General features: G+C 34.7%; 1 protein-coding gene across 1 annotated transcript in view; it reads left to right on the top strand.

Annotated features, from left to right (window-relative positions):
• The first annotated feature begins 972 nt into the window (after positions 1–972).
• The window catches only part of LOC149803163 (uncharacterized), a 74,717-nt gene continuing 59,599 nt past the window's right edge, over positions 973–16,090 (top strand). The window contains exons 1-4 of the mRNA XM_089952784.1: positions 973–1,118; positions 7,943–8,125; positions 10,475–10,632; positions 15,172–15,298. Of these exons, the coding sequence (XP_089808910.1) occupies positions 1,026–1,118; positions 7,943–8,125; positions 10,475–10,632; positions 15,172–15,298 (561 nt within the window). The 5' untranslated portion in view covers positions 973–1,025. The remainder of the gene's footprint in view (positions 1,119–7,942; positions 8,126–10,474; positions 10,633–15,171; positions 15,299–16,090) is intronic.

Here is a 16,090-nt window from a genome sequence, read left to right as displayed (position 1 = left end):
CTCCTCAAATACCGCCAATAGGCAAATCAGGACACTTGTAGATTAAACATGTCAGCAGCATTTCTGGATAACCTCCGTAAATTTTATGAGAAATGAATAAACTATGTTTTTACTTGTTTATATATACAACATAAATACGCCATGAACACGATTTTACTGTTATTTACCTTATTACAAGTGTTCTTAAAATTCCTCGTGTCGCCTTATGAATTTGAATCACTTACACTTAACTCCAAAAAAGGAGGGTCTACTGGCTCGTCTTGGTCTTCATCTGATCACCTATGGTCACTGGAACCTGTTATAAACGATTAAGGTATATTTATTAAATGCAAAATTTGCCTCGATAAACGCTCATCATGAACAAAATAGTATTACAACTTGTCAGCAGCATTTCTGGTTAAACACCGTAAATTTTATGAGAAATTAATTAACTATATTTTAATTGTTTATATATGCAACAAAGTTGGGTTCATCGGCTCGTCTTTGTCTTCAACTACCGCCGCCATGATCATACGTGGTAAAGTGATTTCTTATATTTTAGTTGTTTTATATCATACCAGATTTAATTCTCTGCATGACCTGCATGTAAAACCGAAAACAGGTAAAGGAAGTGCGAAAAGTACAATGCGATCGCTGATTCTTTCCTAATATCGGTATTACAATAGGCGTAATCGGTAAAGATCTGCTGTTTGCTATCCGTGCTCCGTGTTTTGTAAAAATCTCATTGACTTAGAAATGAATAGATATGAGTATTGTAGAAAAGCCGTCTTCTCCTCCTTCTTCTTCTTCGTCATATTATTATTATTATTATTATTATTATTAAAACTTTTGAACGGTCCCTTGTAACCCAGGCCTTTTCCGTCCAGGTCCTTTCTGACCCGTTACTAACCTTTCTGGACCGGGTCTTTTTAACCCGGGCCTTTTCCGTACCGGTCCTTTCTGACCCGCTACCCATATAGACATTTCATTCCATATCAAGATGTCTGCGCCCAGTTTGTAGTGTGCGTGTTGTTTTAACAGTGAAAATGGATGAACAAGATTTAACAAAATCGCAGAGAAGACTAGAGTCGAAAAAAAGAAAAGCAGTAGCCTTCCTGCGTCTTGTAAAGGAGAGTGAGGTAGAGAACTGTTATCTTTAGTAAAATATTGATAGTACAATGTAAGATGTATCATATGTTATCATAAATTGTATGTTTAGGTGCTAAAAAATAACATGTGATAGTATCACTGATACGTCTTATGTAGTAGGACTGGAAATAACCTTAAATAGGAATAACCCACAGGCTCGTATTGTTGCTTACAATGTAACTGTCATTAATACGGTATATATATATATATATATATATATATATATATATATATATATATATATATATATATATATATATATATATATATAATAATAATAATGAGGACTTTGTATAGCGCCAAATCTTTAGAAGCTCTAAGCACTTTACAACATTAGACAACACCTATAAGATAAAAAACATATAATAATATTATTACAAAAACAAACAACATGAAATCAGAAAAACATTAAAAAATAAAAAACATGCTGAGAATATTTCAGGCAGGAAACATTATTAGGTCTTTAAGTTTGTTCTTGCAGTCGAAATATGTGAGTTTTGAGAGCCCTCTTGAATGTGATCACTGTGTCTTTGTGTCTAAGTTCAGTGGGCAATTCATTCCACGTTGCTGGGCCCTGGTATGCAAAAGAACGCTGTCCATATGACTTTGTTTTCATAGTGGGAATAACGAGTATATGATTGTCAGAAGAGAAGCGTAAGTATCATGCTGGTGTGTACACATGGGTGAGGTCAGATAGGTATGTTAGACTCGAGTCCAACAGTGAAATGCTGCACAGAGAACAAATTTTGTGTTTGATTCTGGATCGAATGGATAGCCAGTGTAGGGTACAGAGCAGCGGGGAGGTGTGCTGTGATCGTGGTACTCTAAGTATGATCCGAGCTGCTGTGTTTTGAACTTTTATATATATATATATATATATATATATATATATATATATATATATATATATATACCGCCATGTTGGCCTATTCTGCGCGTCGAGTAATTCTGCACATCGATACTGTAAACATTTGATCACATGCTATTTTGGGTCAAAAATCCATTTTGTATCAAGAAAGAAGAATTGTACATTAATTAAGAAAAGAAAAGTGATATTCATAAAGTGTACTAAAATATCCCACATTTAGACTCGAAATGCACATAAAAATTTGATTTCTAAATGGCAACATGAAAACCCACTCCATGACCTTCTTGAACCTGTAACCCTGAAAATTCAATTTACTATGCATCTTTTAGAATCATACAAATAAATACATTATATAAAAGATGGAAATGTGTACCTTAAAACAAAGCTATTTTAATCCAAGTTTCCAATTTTGCAAGAAGTTGTCCCACACATATAAAATTCTCTGCTACCCAATGTGTCTACTTGCCGCTAGAACATAAATTCCCCAGCCTATAGTCTGTTTCTAAACTCTATAGTAATTTTTCCCCATCAACAAGATGTTGTAAACACATTACATACCATTCGCTGTTGTTTCTCTTCCATGTAATAGCTTATTTTTCATAAAATGTTGAACTTTACTTTTTTACAAGATCAGTTTAGTTTGCTTAAGATCTTTTGCCATTTATTGGCATTTTTACGTTGAATTTTGTAAAACTAGCTATACACCTGACCTAATTACTCGACTGAACTGCTGACAGAAACAGTCCAAAGTAATATATTTCATGTCTATAGCAAAATGGATAAACATTACATCTTTCAAAGCTATGCACAGAATAGGCCGACATATCGCGAGTCAGGAAAACAGGGGTGGTATCCCCGTGTCCAAAATTAATATTATTTTGAACAGAATATTCTGGTGACAATTGCAACATTTCAAATGGTAAGCATTGCTGTATTTTATTTTTGTGAATCGCTCTAATTCGGTATGCATTTTGCTTCAATATTGGAAATGAAAACCTTAGGTGTGCAGAAATGCCAGACAGCATTGTGTGTGTATATATATATATATATATATATATATATATATATATATATATAACACAATGCTGTCAGGCATTTCTGTGCACCTAAGGTTTCCGTCTCCAATATTGAAGCAAAATGCTTACTGAATTAGACCGATTGATGAATATAAAATACTGCAATGCTTACCATTTGAAAAGAGGCAATTGTCACCAGAATATTTACGGATAACAAACCAAATTTAAATTTTCATTTCAGGTTAATAACTATAGTATTTTTGAGAAGAACAAAGCATCAGAAATAACAAATTAGCAAATAAAGTATACTCCTTTTCATGGTTTTTGGTCATAGCAAATGCATACAACTTGTTGCCTGCACAAAAAAAATAATTCTCCGAAAAGTGAGCATTTTTTGTACAGTGTATATATTGAAAACAAATCCAGTAATGGAAATGTTTTTTGGGTTAATTAATGAAGCAGTTATTAGAGAATATAACCAGACTGTTCTTGAGGCATAATTTACAAATGTATGTGGTATATAAAAGGAAATTTTTGGGAAATGTGCATCAGCCAAACCAGAATTTGCAGTTTAATTACTCAGAATTTACAATTATGAGTGTATGTCCAATCCAAAAGCCATATTATGTGTAAAGCTTGTTTTTATTCATGTTTTATTCATGTGAAAGTAAAAAGCAAAAGGGATTGATAACATCTGCCTCCTTTCTTTTCAAAAGAAATCTATAGGACAATGTAACAAAACAATCTAGGTATTTATTCCTTTTAAATGCTTACCTGTATTAGACTGTGTTCAGACTAATTCATCTAAAAATACTGTTTTTATGGCTGAAAGTTTACATACAATATTTATTTTGCTCTAATATTTCCTGGAAAAAGTTAAATAATGTATGGTAAATACTTTTTATTTAATTTATTTATTTTGCATTTGCTTTATTGCATAGTTGGATTGTGCTGGCATTTTTTTCTCTCTCAAATCAATATTAACTTATTTTTTAAACAGTGTAAAATAACAATAAAATTGCAAGACAAATGAAGATGTTTATGCAAACAGTCACATTGCATCTGTGAAGATACAAGTGTAAATTTGTATTAATCTTTTTTTACTACTACATTAATTTCATATCCAAAGGTATCAAGCAGGTTTTATACTATTTTGTAGCAGTAATAATAAAAACAAACTGCTGATTACAGGTAGCGGTAGGGGGCCCCGAGTGGCCGAGTGGTCTAAAGCACTCACCATTCCGGATCACCGCCATCTCACCCCTGTCTGCGTGGGTTCGAGTCCAAGGCTCGGCTTGCATGAGTACTTGAGAAAGCCTGCCAGTAGCTTCTCGTGGGTTGGTGGTTCTTTCCTGGGTTTTCCAGGGTTCTTCCTCCACCAGTTATACTGGCCGCCATGTATAGCCTATCTTGTGCTGAAAAATGGCATTAAACCCTAGAACAACAACAACAACAGGTAGCGGTAGCAATGATATTTATATTCATTGAGTATATAGTTGCTACCAAAGTAGTCTGACATTTTGTCAGTAAATACCTGACAATAAATTACCTTTATATACTATAAATATATATATATTTATTATAGTGATAAGGTTATTTCATTTGTCACAGATTTCGTTCTACTTATTGATAAAATGTCAGACTCTGTGGTTGCTGCCTCTACCAGGTGCTTAAGGGAAAGAACTGACACACATTTCTGGTTAAAGATGAGATGGAGGGTATATTATTATACAACCATATTCTCATGAAATGAAGATAAATACCATAATATTCTTGGCACATTCTTTATTTAGATACATAAATAAAACCTCTCCTGCAGTAAACCCTCCATGATCCACACGTTTTGTGGATTTTTCATGAAATGTTCCCCATATTCATGAAATTATCCAATTAAAGTTAAAAGAATGGGAGCCCCGTAAAGAGGGGTACCCTCTCTGCAGAAAGGTAGTAAGATGGTGGCACTTGGCCTGGCTGAAGTGCCCTCTAGTTGCATTGTTATCGCTAGAATATTCTGTTAAAAATATTAATTTTGGACACGGGATACCTCTCCCTTGTTTTCATGACTCGCGTTATATTGGCCTCTTCTGCGCACGTCTTTGAAAAGATGTAATGATTATCCATCGGGCTATAGAAATGAAATACATTAATTTTGACTGTTTCTATCAGCATTTCAGTATTGTTAAGAGATTAAATTTAGTTATATCCAGGTATCATATGAATGAAAAGCACACTTATTTCTTTCTTGGTATAGTCCTTGCAATGAATGCCAAGGTAACATATAAATGCTTGGAAAAATGATGCCCATAATATAGATAAAACACTAAAAAAAATTAATTGAAAGAAACATTGACAAAAACAAAAATAGAAGAAGGTATAACTGGTCGCATTCACTGTATTATTATATGTACATTTTCAAACATTCTTCCATATCCTGATTAAAACTTGGTAATAATAATTCCAAATGTTATAAACTGGTGATTCTTAGATGCTGGTGTCATATGCTTTAAACTATTTCATTTTGTGACACTTGTGCTCTGATGATATAGAATTGGGATTCTACGTTTTGAAAATTATAAGCATTTTGATACTGATATTTTTTATTTAATATTATCAAATAATTTGTGCAGTTTTCAGAAATGTACAGTTAGTAAATGCCTGGTACTACTGTAGTTCCACATAGTATCATGGATTATATTAGTGTTTTCAGTTTTCACATCAGCATCTTTAAATGAATTCGTTTCACACATAAACCATTTCAACACATTTGTATTAACAAGCAGGAGAACAGACGGCACTCAGAAACAGGTTGGTCTGTTTAGATCATATTCTCCAGTTTTAGATCAAATTCTCCAGTACTGCCATAACCTTGGAAGAGTTTGTTTATGAGTGATCAGCTGTCCTATTTGACTACATTTATCCGTAATATAGTTGCCTCCAATTGATTTCTTTGCAGTATCAAACACTGACTATTCCAGAACTCAGTACGAACTTGGAGGATTACATGTACACAAATCAGTCTTTTTCAGCATGTTATGCTGTATGTCCATGTGAATTATATTTAAATCATTTGTGCACAAAACAAATTCAGTTTTAGCTGCATTTCAAGATGCTGATTGGTACATGCAGTGAGAAACAGACTTCAATATCATTCATGATGCTGTGTGGAACAAATTATAGAATAAAGTTCCATCATTTAGCAACATCTTCACAGACAGGCAGAATGGAATTGTATTAGTCTAATAGAAGGATATTCTTTCAAATGAAGTATAATATTGAATGGTTGCAAAAAAGTATCTTACTGTGTTGGATTTTTTTGAATTTCTTCTGTGCATCAGAAATGACAAGAGAGACAATGTGAGAGAGAGAGAGTATAATCAAGTGATGAATTTGTGAAATGTGCAGAAGTTTAAATAAAAAAAACTTGCCTTTTTCCCTGGTGATTTCAAATTCAGCTTTCACTTTCGATTGAACAGGTTTTCTACCATAACTGCTCTATCCTTTCCAAATATCACATCCACTTCAGCAAAACTAGGCATGATATCAAAATGAAATTATGGGCAAATAAGGAGACAGTTCAATCCCAGTAGAAAAGATTGGAGAGAAACACATCATGTATGGTTTACATGGGTGCAGCCTTACTGAAATGCACTTAAGTTTTGCCACAGCATCACCCCCACGTGCATTTTTCTACTAGTTACTACTTTTTCCCAAAAATGAACTAAATTTTCATCAGATGATCTTAATATATTCATTAAAATAATATATAACTCATCAAGATGCCCTGCATAATTAATTTGATAATTTTTGAAACGTTTCGCTGAAGTGAGAAAATAATAATTCAGTCACTGAATCTACAATGTATGAATATTTGACAATGTATTTCACTTTTCAATTACATACACAAATTATAGAGAAAGCTAACCTAAAGCTTTTGTCCTTACGCTTAGGACTTCATCAGCAGACTGATGTGATCTCTACTGTCAACATTGCTCAATGGAATGGTGAGCAATGTTAACAGATTGTCGCAGATATGTGGCAGGTTAGCTTTCTCTATATTTATGTGTATGTAATTGAAAAGTTAAATACATTGTCAAATATGAATATTACTACACAGTTAAGCTTTCACCAAAGAATGGATGAACCATTTATTTGTTGTATAGATAAGGTTTTTTTTGTTTTGTCACAATATTTTGTCATATTTTATTGATAATAACATCATACTCCTGTGGTTTCAATGACCAATAACACTGGAAAATGCAACCATCGATCATATTCTATTGTTTTTATTCAAGCTTAATGCTGACTTATTGTGTTGGTTTCATTGGAGATTGCAGATGGTTTGCTCTGATGAAGGGTGCATAATGTTAATTGAAGTAATTGGAGGACCAAACAAATTTATGTTTGTTAATGTGACGGCAGCATTAAAGCCTGGTGGCAAACATCAAATATTTTGTACAGTAGAACATAGTATGGGTAGAAACTGGCAGCTTGTCAACATAAACAATTAGAAAGCAATGAATTTTGGACCAATGACTTCTGCTGACATGTATTTTATTTTTTATCTTGATGTCAACATAACCATTCCAGATTTGGTAGTAGTAATAATATACTAAGGGTCATGGACTTTGCATTTTCTTCAGTATATGCAGTTTGTCTCCTAAGTGCTATCGATCTAATAGGGTCGGACTGTATACATTTTCTTTTGATAATATGGGGTCTACCTTATAGACTTAACTCTCTACAGTGATTGAGGTAATCATAATTGGTTTGCTATTTCCAGAGGAGGACAACCAATGTTTCAAATTGTGAAAAAGGTGTATTATTATTGTTTTTGTTTTTGTCACCCAATGCATTCTCCACTTGTTTTAAAGATTTTATAATGATAATTATGAAAACAGCACAAATATATTAATCCTAATTTATATTTCAGGCAGACAATGCATGCATATCAAACAAAGGTACTTCTGACCGCAGTATGGAACCAGCTAACAAAAAACACCGTCTAGATGTTACCCACAGTGAGACTACTGATAACTCTGAAAAGCAAAGCAAGACAGAGGATGAGATCCAGGAAGTTAAGAGAATTTTGAAGGAGCGCCAGAAAATGTCTATGGTACCTTTCCACAAAACACTCTTTTGTTTATGTATCTCATTTATAGTGGTGACAGCAATAATGTCAGCACTTGTTTGTTTACTAAGTTTTCCAAGTCAGACATGACGTGGATACATCAGCATAATAATGCGTTTCAGATACTGGAGTCTGAGAAACACTTTTTTGTTTTTTTTCTGTCTTCATTAATTTTGGTGGTTTTGCAGAAGAAACCACTTAAATCAATGCTGAAAAATGTAAATTCAGAGGGGTGGGGCTATTGTTTCAATAGGTCTGTTTGTTTGGTGTTTAAACTTGAGATGCATAGCAACCAAGAAATCAACAACAATTGGTATTCATAAATAATTGTGAAATCTACAGTATTATTGCCTTGTTTCCATCAGCTGGTATTGAGATTAGGTTATATGATATTATTATGGTGACATTGCCTTGCTTCCATCAGCTGGTAGTGAGATTAGGTTATATGATATTATTATGGTGACATTGCCTTGTTTCCATCAGCTGGTAGTGAGATTAGGTTATATGATATTATTATGGTGACATTGCCTTGCTTCCATCAGCTGGTAGTGAGATTAGCTTATATGATATTATTATGGTGACATTGCCTATCTTCCATCAGCTGGTAGTTAGATTAAGTTATATGATATTATTATGGTGACGTTGCCTTGCTTCCATCAGCTGGTAGTGAGATTAGGTTATATGATATTACAGGGATCGTCCTGGGCTTCGCCAATGTCGCAAATTGCGATTTTTTTTCCTTATTGGCGACAAAAATATCCCATCTGGCGATTTTTTTGGCGACAGACTTTTTGATTATTTAATTTGTACATACAATCATGGATTTGGACTGGATAAATTAAAAGGGAGAATGAAAGGAAGCCACAAACTTGACTAAGCAATGCATTGGAATCAATCTGTTACACAAACAATCCTTTGTTCATATTGACAACCCCATCTTTACCATGCATTGTTACATCATAATCTGCTTATGCTGACATCTGGGCCGAGTACTGCATGCTGTGATACAGTCAATCATGCTACCGAACTATACCTACAACTGACCGACTTCTGAAGACGCGAATAGAACAGATACAATTAATTGAATGGCTAATTCTTCTGTTGTTTTTTTTTTTGTTGTTGTTGTTGTTGACATATACCAATACAATAGTTTTGCTGAACCTTCATAGAAAACTTATAACCTTTGAAGTACCGACTACTGCGTATAAATACAAAGCAAATGGAAAAAATCTCAATCACAATTATATCTGTCGCCAGCGCAGCATTTTACTCATTGATCTTTTCCTTTTGCCATCAATCCGTGTTACAGCTGCAGAGACTTAAACTCCGCAACAAGAAATAGGAAAAAAAAACAGTTTTGCATAATTAATAATAATTATTTATTTCTCAAAATACAGGAGTGAAAGAATCCCTAAATTGGGTGTGAATTTATGCTTATATATACGGTCCAATATTGCCAGGTGTTGACTCGTGTAAGTTTCATTCGTGGGAATGGAGATCCTATTTTGCTTGTCAAGAAAATGTATACAGCATTCAGTGATCATTCTTGGGATTTAGGAAGCAATTCACTACAAGCTTTGTGAAGCTAGCCATAAGGTTGTGGGGGGGGCTGCTGAGAGACTACTGGTGTCACCTGTCAGCACTGTAGACTGTGAACGTGGATTCAGTAAGATGAACCTCATAAAAACTGACATCAGAAATAAACTCTGCATCTCATCTCTCGAGAATTTAATGAGAATCAGCATGTACAGATGTGAAAAATTAGACTTTAAAACTGCATTCAACAAGTGGGCAGCCCTAAAATCGCGACGGATCTTCATGCAACACTTTGTAACCTTTTGTTAATGCTTGTTGTAATTAGAGTATTAACTAACTCATCTTTTGTAATTTACATTGCCTGTTACATTAACAGACTAAATTAACACTTGAAAAAATGTACACTACTTGTTCTGGCGACACTTTTTGAAAATTGGCGACAAAATATTGAGGTTGGCGATTTTTTGGCGACAGCTTTTTAAAAGCCAGGACTATCCCTGTATTATTATGGTAAATCATCATGGCTTATAGGTTGTTTATGCCTTTTGTAAAAAGAGTGTGGCAGTATTTTATTACATCTGGAACCTGATCATGGATCATTTGATTTGAAATAAGGGCTTCAGGATCAACATTTAATACAAAAATAATTAGCAGATAATGATACTTGATAAAGTTTGAAATTTATCTATTTTGAACACCCTGTGACCAATATTAAGTCCAGATAAATTCACCACATGTTCAGACACCACCTTAATGCTGTCAATCTACAGTATTTTTTACTTTTCTGGCTTTTTCCAGCAAAGACCCAAACTCTTTTTAACCATGGATGAGCTTACCCGAAACTTCCCAGGGCTGCCAGATGAGGGAGTTAAGCAGCAACCACCCCTGTACATGTTAGATGTACAGCATTTGATTTTGTATGCTATGATGCTAGAGCATGCAGCCTTTAAACCCAGGTCAGTTCATAATTATAGAAACATCAATATCACTGGATAGGTTCATTCATCCTGAAGGGTCCCATTTGTCCACAGCAAAGTACATGAAGATATCAGACTTTTTCTTAATGCATAATTGATTATGTTTTATTTTTAATTTAACATTATTTTTAATAATATAAATATAAAATAATAATTAATTTAATAATATAAATAATCTGTTCCTGTTGTGGAGCTGGCTTATTTCCAGACAGAATTTACCCTGACCATATGATGAAAATTCATCCTCCCATAGGGTGAACCAGTAGGTTCTGGAATATCAAAACACACATGGTCAAACCGGTAGATACCTTGCTCATGTGCACTGTCCATTTTTTTTTCTTCAGATCGTGGACATTACAGCAGTTTTAATTAATGTTGTAGAGAAATTGCCATTGCTTGAGCGGACACTCACCTGTTATTATATACTTTTGAGAGAGTGACGTATGTAAGGTGAAGTTGTTCGCATTTAAAACATGCACAATGGAGAGAATGTTGGCATACCTCTATGCTACATTAATGTAATGTGGATGATATTTCTTTGGAAATTGTACATGATTTAAGCACACTGCTAACTAAAATGACTGCTCCCAAGTGCTAAAAAAAATCAGCCTGAATTAGTCTAAAGTATACTATCCATAGCAGCTATTAAAATAGGGAAAATGAATTTTGCCAGACTAAACAATACCAGCTTCTGAAAGTGCAATGAATGAATTACCAAATATGTAAAATGTAAAAAATAGTTATGGGCTCTTTTTTATACATTTTATCTCTGAAGTTCAGGAAATGAAAATGACCAAGTAGAGCTAGCACATTTTTGAAAGGTGCACATCTGGAATAAGGCCAAGCTGTATTTTCTATAACCCATATTACACCCATCAATCATACATCAAAATAAAGGGAATTAAAGGTTCTTTGAATTATACTTAAGATATACAAGGTCTTTTTTAAATAGCCAGTATAACCAGTGAGGAAAGCCAGGGGAAATTCTTTTTCTTTTAAAATTCTAACCCTATGCAAAATACAAAACTGTAGAGTGCCACCTTATGTATAACATAGTGATTTTAGTTCTTCTCTGTGTGCTTCATTTTTATGGATGTGGGATTTCCATGAGCCCCCAAAAAATTGTCTTCAGATAGAGCTGTCTCAAGAGTTATTCACAGTTTTTCTGATTATGTTCAGTATAGCTAGGTTCTTACCCAGCCTTACTCTGAAGACCATTTCCTTGCTAAATTAAATTACAATAATTGATATTAAAATGTAGTTTTGCTGAGTGGGGTAAAATTAATATTAATGATCTAATACTGATTGCTTTTGCCAGATTCCCTCCTCCCACCCAGCATTGATGTCCCACTTGTTTAGGCTACATCCTGAAAAATAATAAAGGAGAATGCACATAGGCAAGATATTTGCAGGTTAGCCCAAGGGTATTTTGGTATTCCAGAACCTTCTTGTCTACCCCATTGGAAGATGACTTCTCATCATATTGTCAGGGTGCCTCCATCTGAAAAAGAGCCAGCTATGCAATACCAACAGGTAAGAATTACATCATAAAAATTAGTTCCTTCCTCTTCCAACTTCATTCTTTGATGGTGTATGATGTATAGCTTTGAAATTTAAAAAGTATGTTCATTGTGAGAGGATTCTCTTTCATAACATGAGGCCAATGTAATAAACTTTCCACACATTAATTACTTTATAGATTTCTTGGTTGTGCAGCATTGGAAAATTCAAGAAATATAAATTTTCCTTTAAATACATTCCCCAATCACATTAACATTAGGGATGTAAGCATGCTACCTTGCAAATGCAGCCCTATTAAAAGACAACAATTGTTTTTTCTGTCTATCTCATACAAAGGACAATAACTCTTGCCTATTACCTTCCCATACCACCACCAGGTTTTGCTAGCTTATAAGCTTTGCAGCTGTATTGATAAATATGTACATTATACCTGCAACAATCCAAGCCATGTTAGTGTTAAAATTGGACCATTAAATTTGGATTTATTGTGTTGGACATTCATTCTTCTCTATGGTTGTATACATTGTTTTTACAATGTTTGACAAATTGGAAGGAAAGATGGAACAAGTCAAGGAAAGATAATGTTGACATCTTCAGTATACATCCAAAGTCAACTGCCATTGTGAGTCATTTGGTAGATGCTGGGACTCCCCAACACCTAAAGTTCATCGCTTGCAGCCATCAGCCACAGTAACATCAGTGATGGGGGAGGATAATGAATAGATGGTACAACTGTCAGAACAGATGCGTTGTCTTGTCCAGGAAATGACAGTGCAGTTATTGACATCAGACCAGATATTATCTTTATTTCTGTTGCTCACCTCTGATTCATTGGGGAAGAGTCCTTCCAATTTTAGGCTGCCAGTGTGTGTAAGTCCTGCAAGTCCAATCATGGCTTTCGGGCACATAAGTCCAGATGCATGAGGTTTGTACCAGATCTGTTGGAGCCATTACTTAAAACAGCCTTGCTGTCACCAGTCATCCAGTTGTCCCAGCATGGGGACATTTCTGATAAAATGATCCAGCCAACTAAGATTTATGGGAATCTTAGTGATAGATCCATTCCATTTAGCAGTAATGTCTGTGACATTACCTTACTATGACAGATATTTTAGTGAGAAATCTGCCTGTTCAGCCAGGACCTAAGAGTGGTCAGTACTGGTGAGTGCTGGACTGTTTCCATACCACCAGCATCCAGGCCAACCATATGCCACGCAAACCAGCTGGCCATTCTGGCAGTGTCAGACTTTTATATGTTAACTACTTTACCACTTGGAAGAGTTAGTGACATTTTCAAAGAGGACAGAATTGAGTCATCGATGCCACCTGGTTTGACTTGTCCAGAGCTACAAGCAGGACCAGATCAGGACTCAACACACACTAAGTGTGATGAAGCTCCTACAGATCATCCATATGTGACCATGGAACAGATTGCATTTAGCTTCAGTGCTGCAGTAAAGGAAATTTATGGGGTGTTTGGCACCCACAGATTATACTCCACCTCCTGCAGCTATTAAAAACTATAAAGTTAAGGAGGAATAGATGCCGTTCTTTTGGCTCCTTCCCCAATTTGCTAAAGTTAAGGAGATCAGTGAATGCCTGTTGGGTAGAATTAGTGACCTGGGGAATTCGAAGGCTTTCTTTTCTGAAAACCAAGTACCAGCGATGTTGTTACAGGTCTCACACAGATGCCTTCAGTATTGATCTCCCAGTCCTTGACTGAAATCTAGCAGCAGTTCACATGTCTGCACCACTGTTTTATAAAGTGGACGAAACTTTGCTCCATGCCACATCAGATCTAGTCCAGAATATTGTAGCTATGTCTTCAATATTAGATTTGGCCTCATTGGTAATTTTTTGACTTGGAGAAATCCAGCAATTACCATGCTTGGGAGGTGACAGCCAAGATTGCTAGGGTTATTAACAGGGCAGCTCACAATTTTGTGGTCAGTACATTGACTGCTTCAGCCAACTTAGACCTGATATAACAAGCTTGGAGACAACCATACAGTTTCTCTGCATTCAAGCCTCCTAACTCTAGACATTGAATTACCACCCCTACCGCCCACAGACAACCTACATGTGGGTGAACTCCTGCAAATTTCAGGCTCACTAGATCACCCTATTCCCTCAGAATGATTCAGGTCATTTTGGAGGGGCTTCAGATTTCATTTATATAACCCCACCCAATTTCAACCTCTCTTTTCATGGAGGTTCACATTGGGAGATGGGTGCCTTTCTACAACAGGGGATGTGGTCACTTATTTAAAAACAGGCGGTGGAGATTTTGATTTTTTATTTTAAGGCTGTATCTTATTCAGAAAGTGAAGTGAAAGTTGAGGATGATCATTGACTTGAGTCATCTCAACCAATACATTTTGCCAATGATGTTCAAGATGGAGATGGCGGAATAAATCCATCTCTCATCCAACGTGATGAGTATGCCATGTTGTTTTTTTACCATGACAATATTTATTGTCCTTCCCTTTGGCTTCAATATCAGTCCTTGAAACAAATGGTAAGTTCTATTCTACTCCAAGGCAGAAACTATTTTCTCTCACTTTTAGATCACAAATTTATTTAATTTCTTAAGTCTTGGGACATTTGACCTAGGTGAAAATGAGTTTCACCATAAGTTCTGGGGCATTACAAAAAATTAAAATATATGATAAATACAGTATTATAGTTAACTGTATACAAGCAAACCCAACATTTTGTTTACAATAGAAATTGTACTTTGCAAACCCAACATTTTGTTTACAATAGAAATTGTACTTTGCACTTTGATTAATTTTCTGGGTATACGGTTTCCTTTTCAAGCATATAGGACATCCATGATTTGGTTCAGTAAATTATTCAGGTCATCTGCAGAGGTAGACCAATCACAATCTTTCTTTTGTCATATGTAATTTTTAAATATCTGCTTTTTTCAGTTAAAGAAAATGCAGAACTTGTTATTTGTTGTTATTAATATTATGACTGTTATTATTATTATAGATGGTGTCGCCTGCTACGTGCAGCAAAGGTGACCAAAGTGGTTGTCATTGTACTGGAAGGCGTGTCTGCCCAAGATTTCCAGTCCTTTCCAGACAGCTTTCCCACACTCAAGTCAGCTTTTGATATCGTAAGATTTGATGGTTATTTTTTCTAAACTTCAATCATTACAGTCTTTACCATATGTTCAAACTATTTTTATTTATTTCATTCTCTTTGCAAAATCTTGGAATTTCTTAAATGGCTTGAAATGCATTCATTCTGATTATGTTTGCATGATTACATTTTTGTGGAAATGAACAGTAGGTGTTACTCTTGTCCATAAATCTCATTTTGGGTTTTATATGGCATCTATATTTCATCAGTATAGTTTTTAAATTAATAAAATCACTTAGTTTTGAAATCTTGTCCAGCAAAATTGAGGATTTTTTGTCAGCAGTATAGTTTTTAAATCTTAATAAACACATCTATTTTGAAATCTTGATCAGCAAAATTGAGGAATCAGGGACTTGTGCCAGAATTGGAGAGAAAAAAAACCCCCAAAGAATAGAATGAATAAAAAAGTACAGGGAATGCTGTTAGTTTACAGACATTTTCAGTGCACCTGCTAGAAATTTCTTATGGAAGTGACAGATACTTTTCTAGCTTAAACGAATTTCTGTCATTAAAACAGATCTTAACCTAATTGTGTTATGAGCATAAACACCTAAGGTGTGAATAACCCTCAGATGTGAATAACTGGAGAGAAATAATCTTGATATTTCACTGCAGTGAAATAATTTAATTTTTCATTGGTCATCAGTAGACATGGATAACATTATAACCATGAAATTTGAAGTTACTCTTAAAATCTTATGTAGTTGAGTCGTAAATATTGCAGCCTCCTGTTAAAAATGACTCAAGTTCAAAACCAACAAGTTGT

Source organism: Sinohyriopsis cumingii, chromosome 3, assembly GCF_028554795.1.
Source record: "Sinohyriopsis cumingii isolate HCF-2022 chromosome 3, ASM2855479v2, whole genome shotgun sequence".
Lineage (NCBI taxonomy): Eukaryota > Metazoa > Mollusca > Bivalvia > Unionida > Unionidae > Sinohyriopsis > Sinohyriopsis cumingii.
The sequence above is the reverse complement of the archived record's forward strand: the minus strand, read 5'-3'. Positions and strand labels throughout refer to the sequence as shown.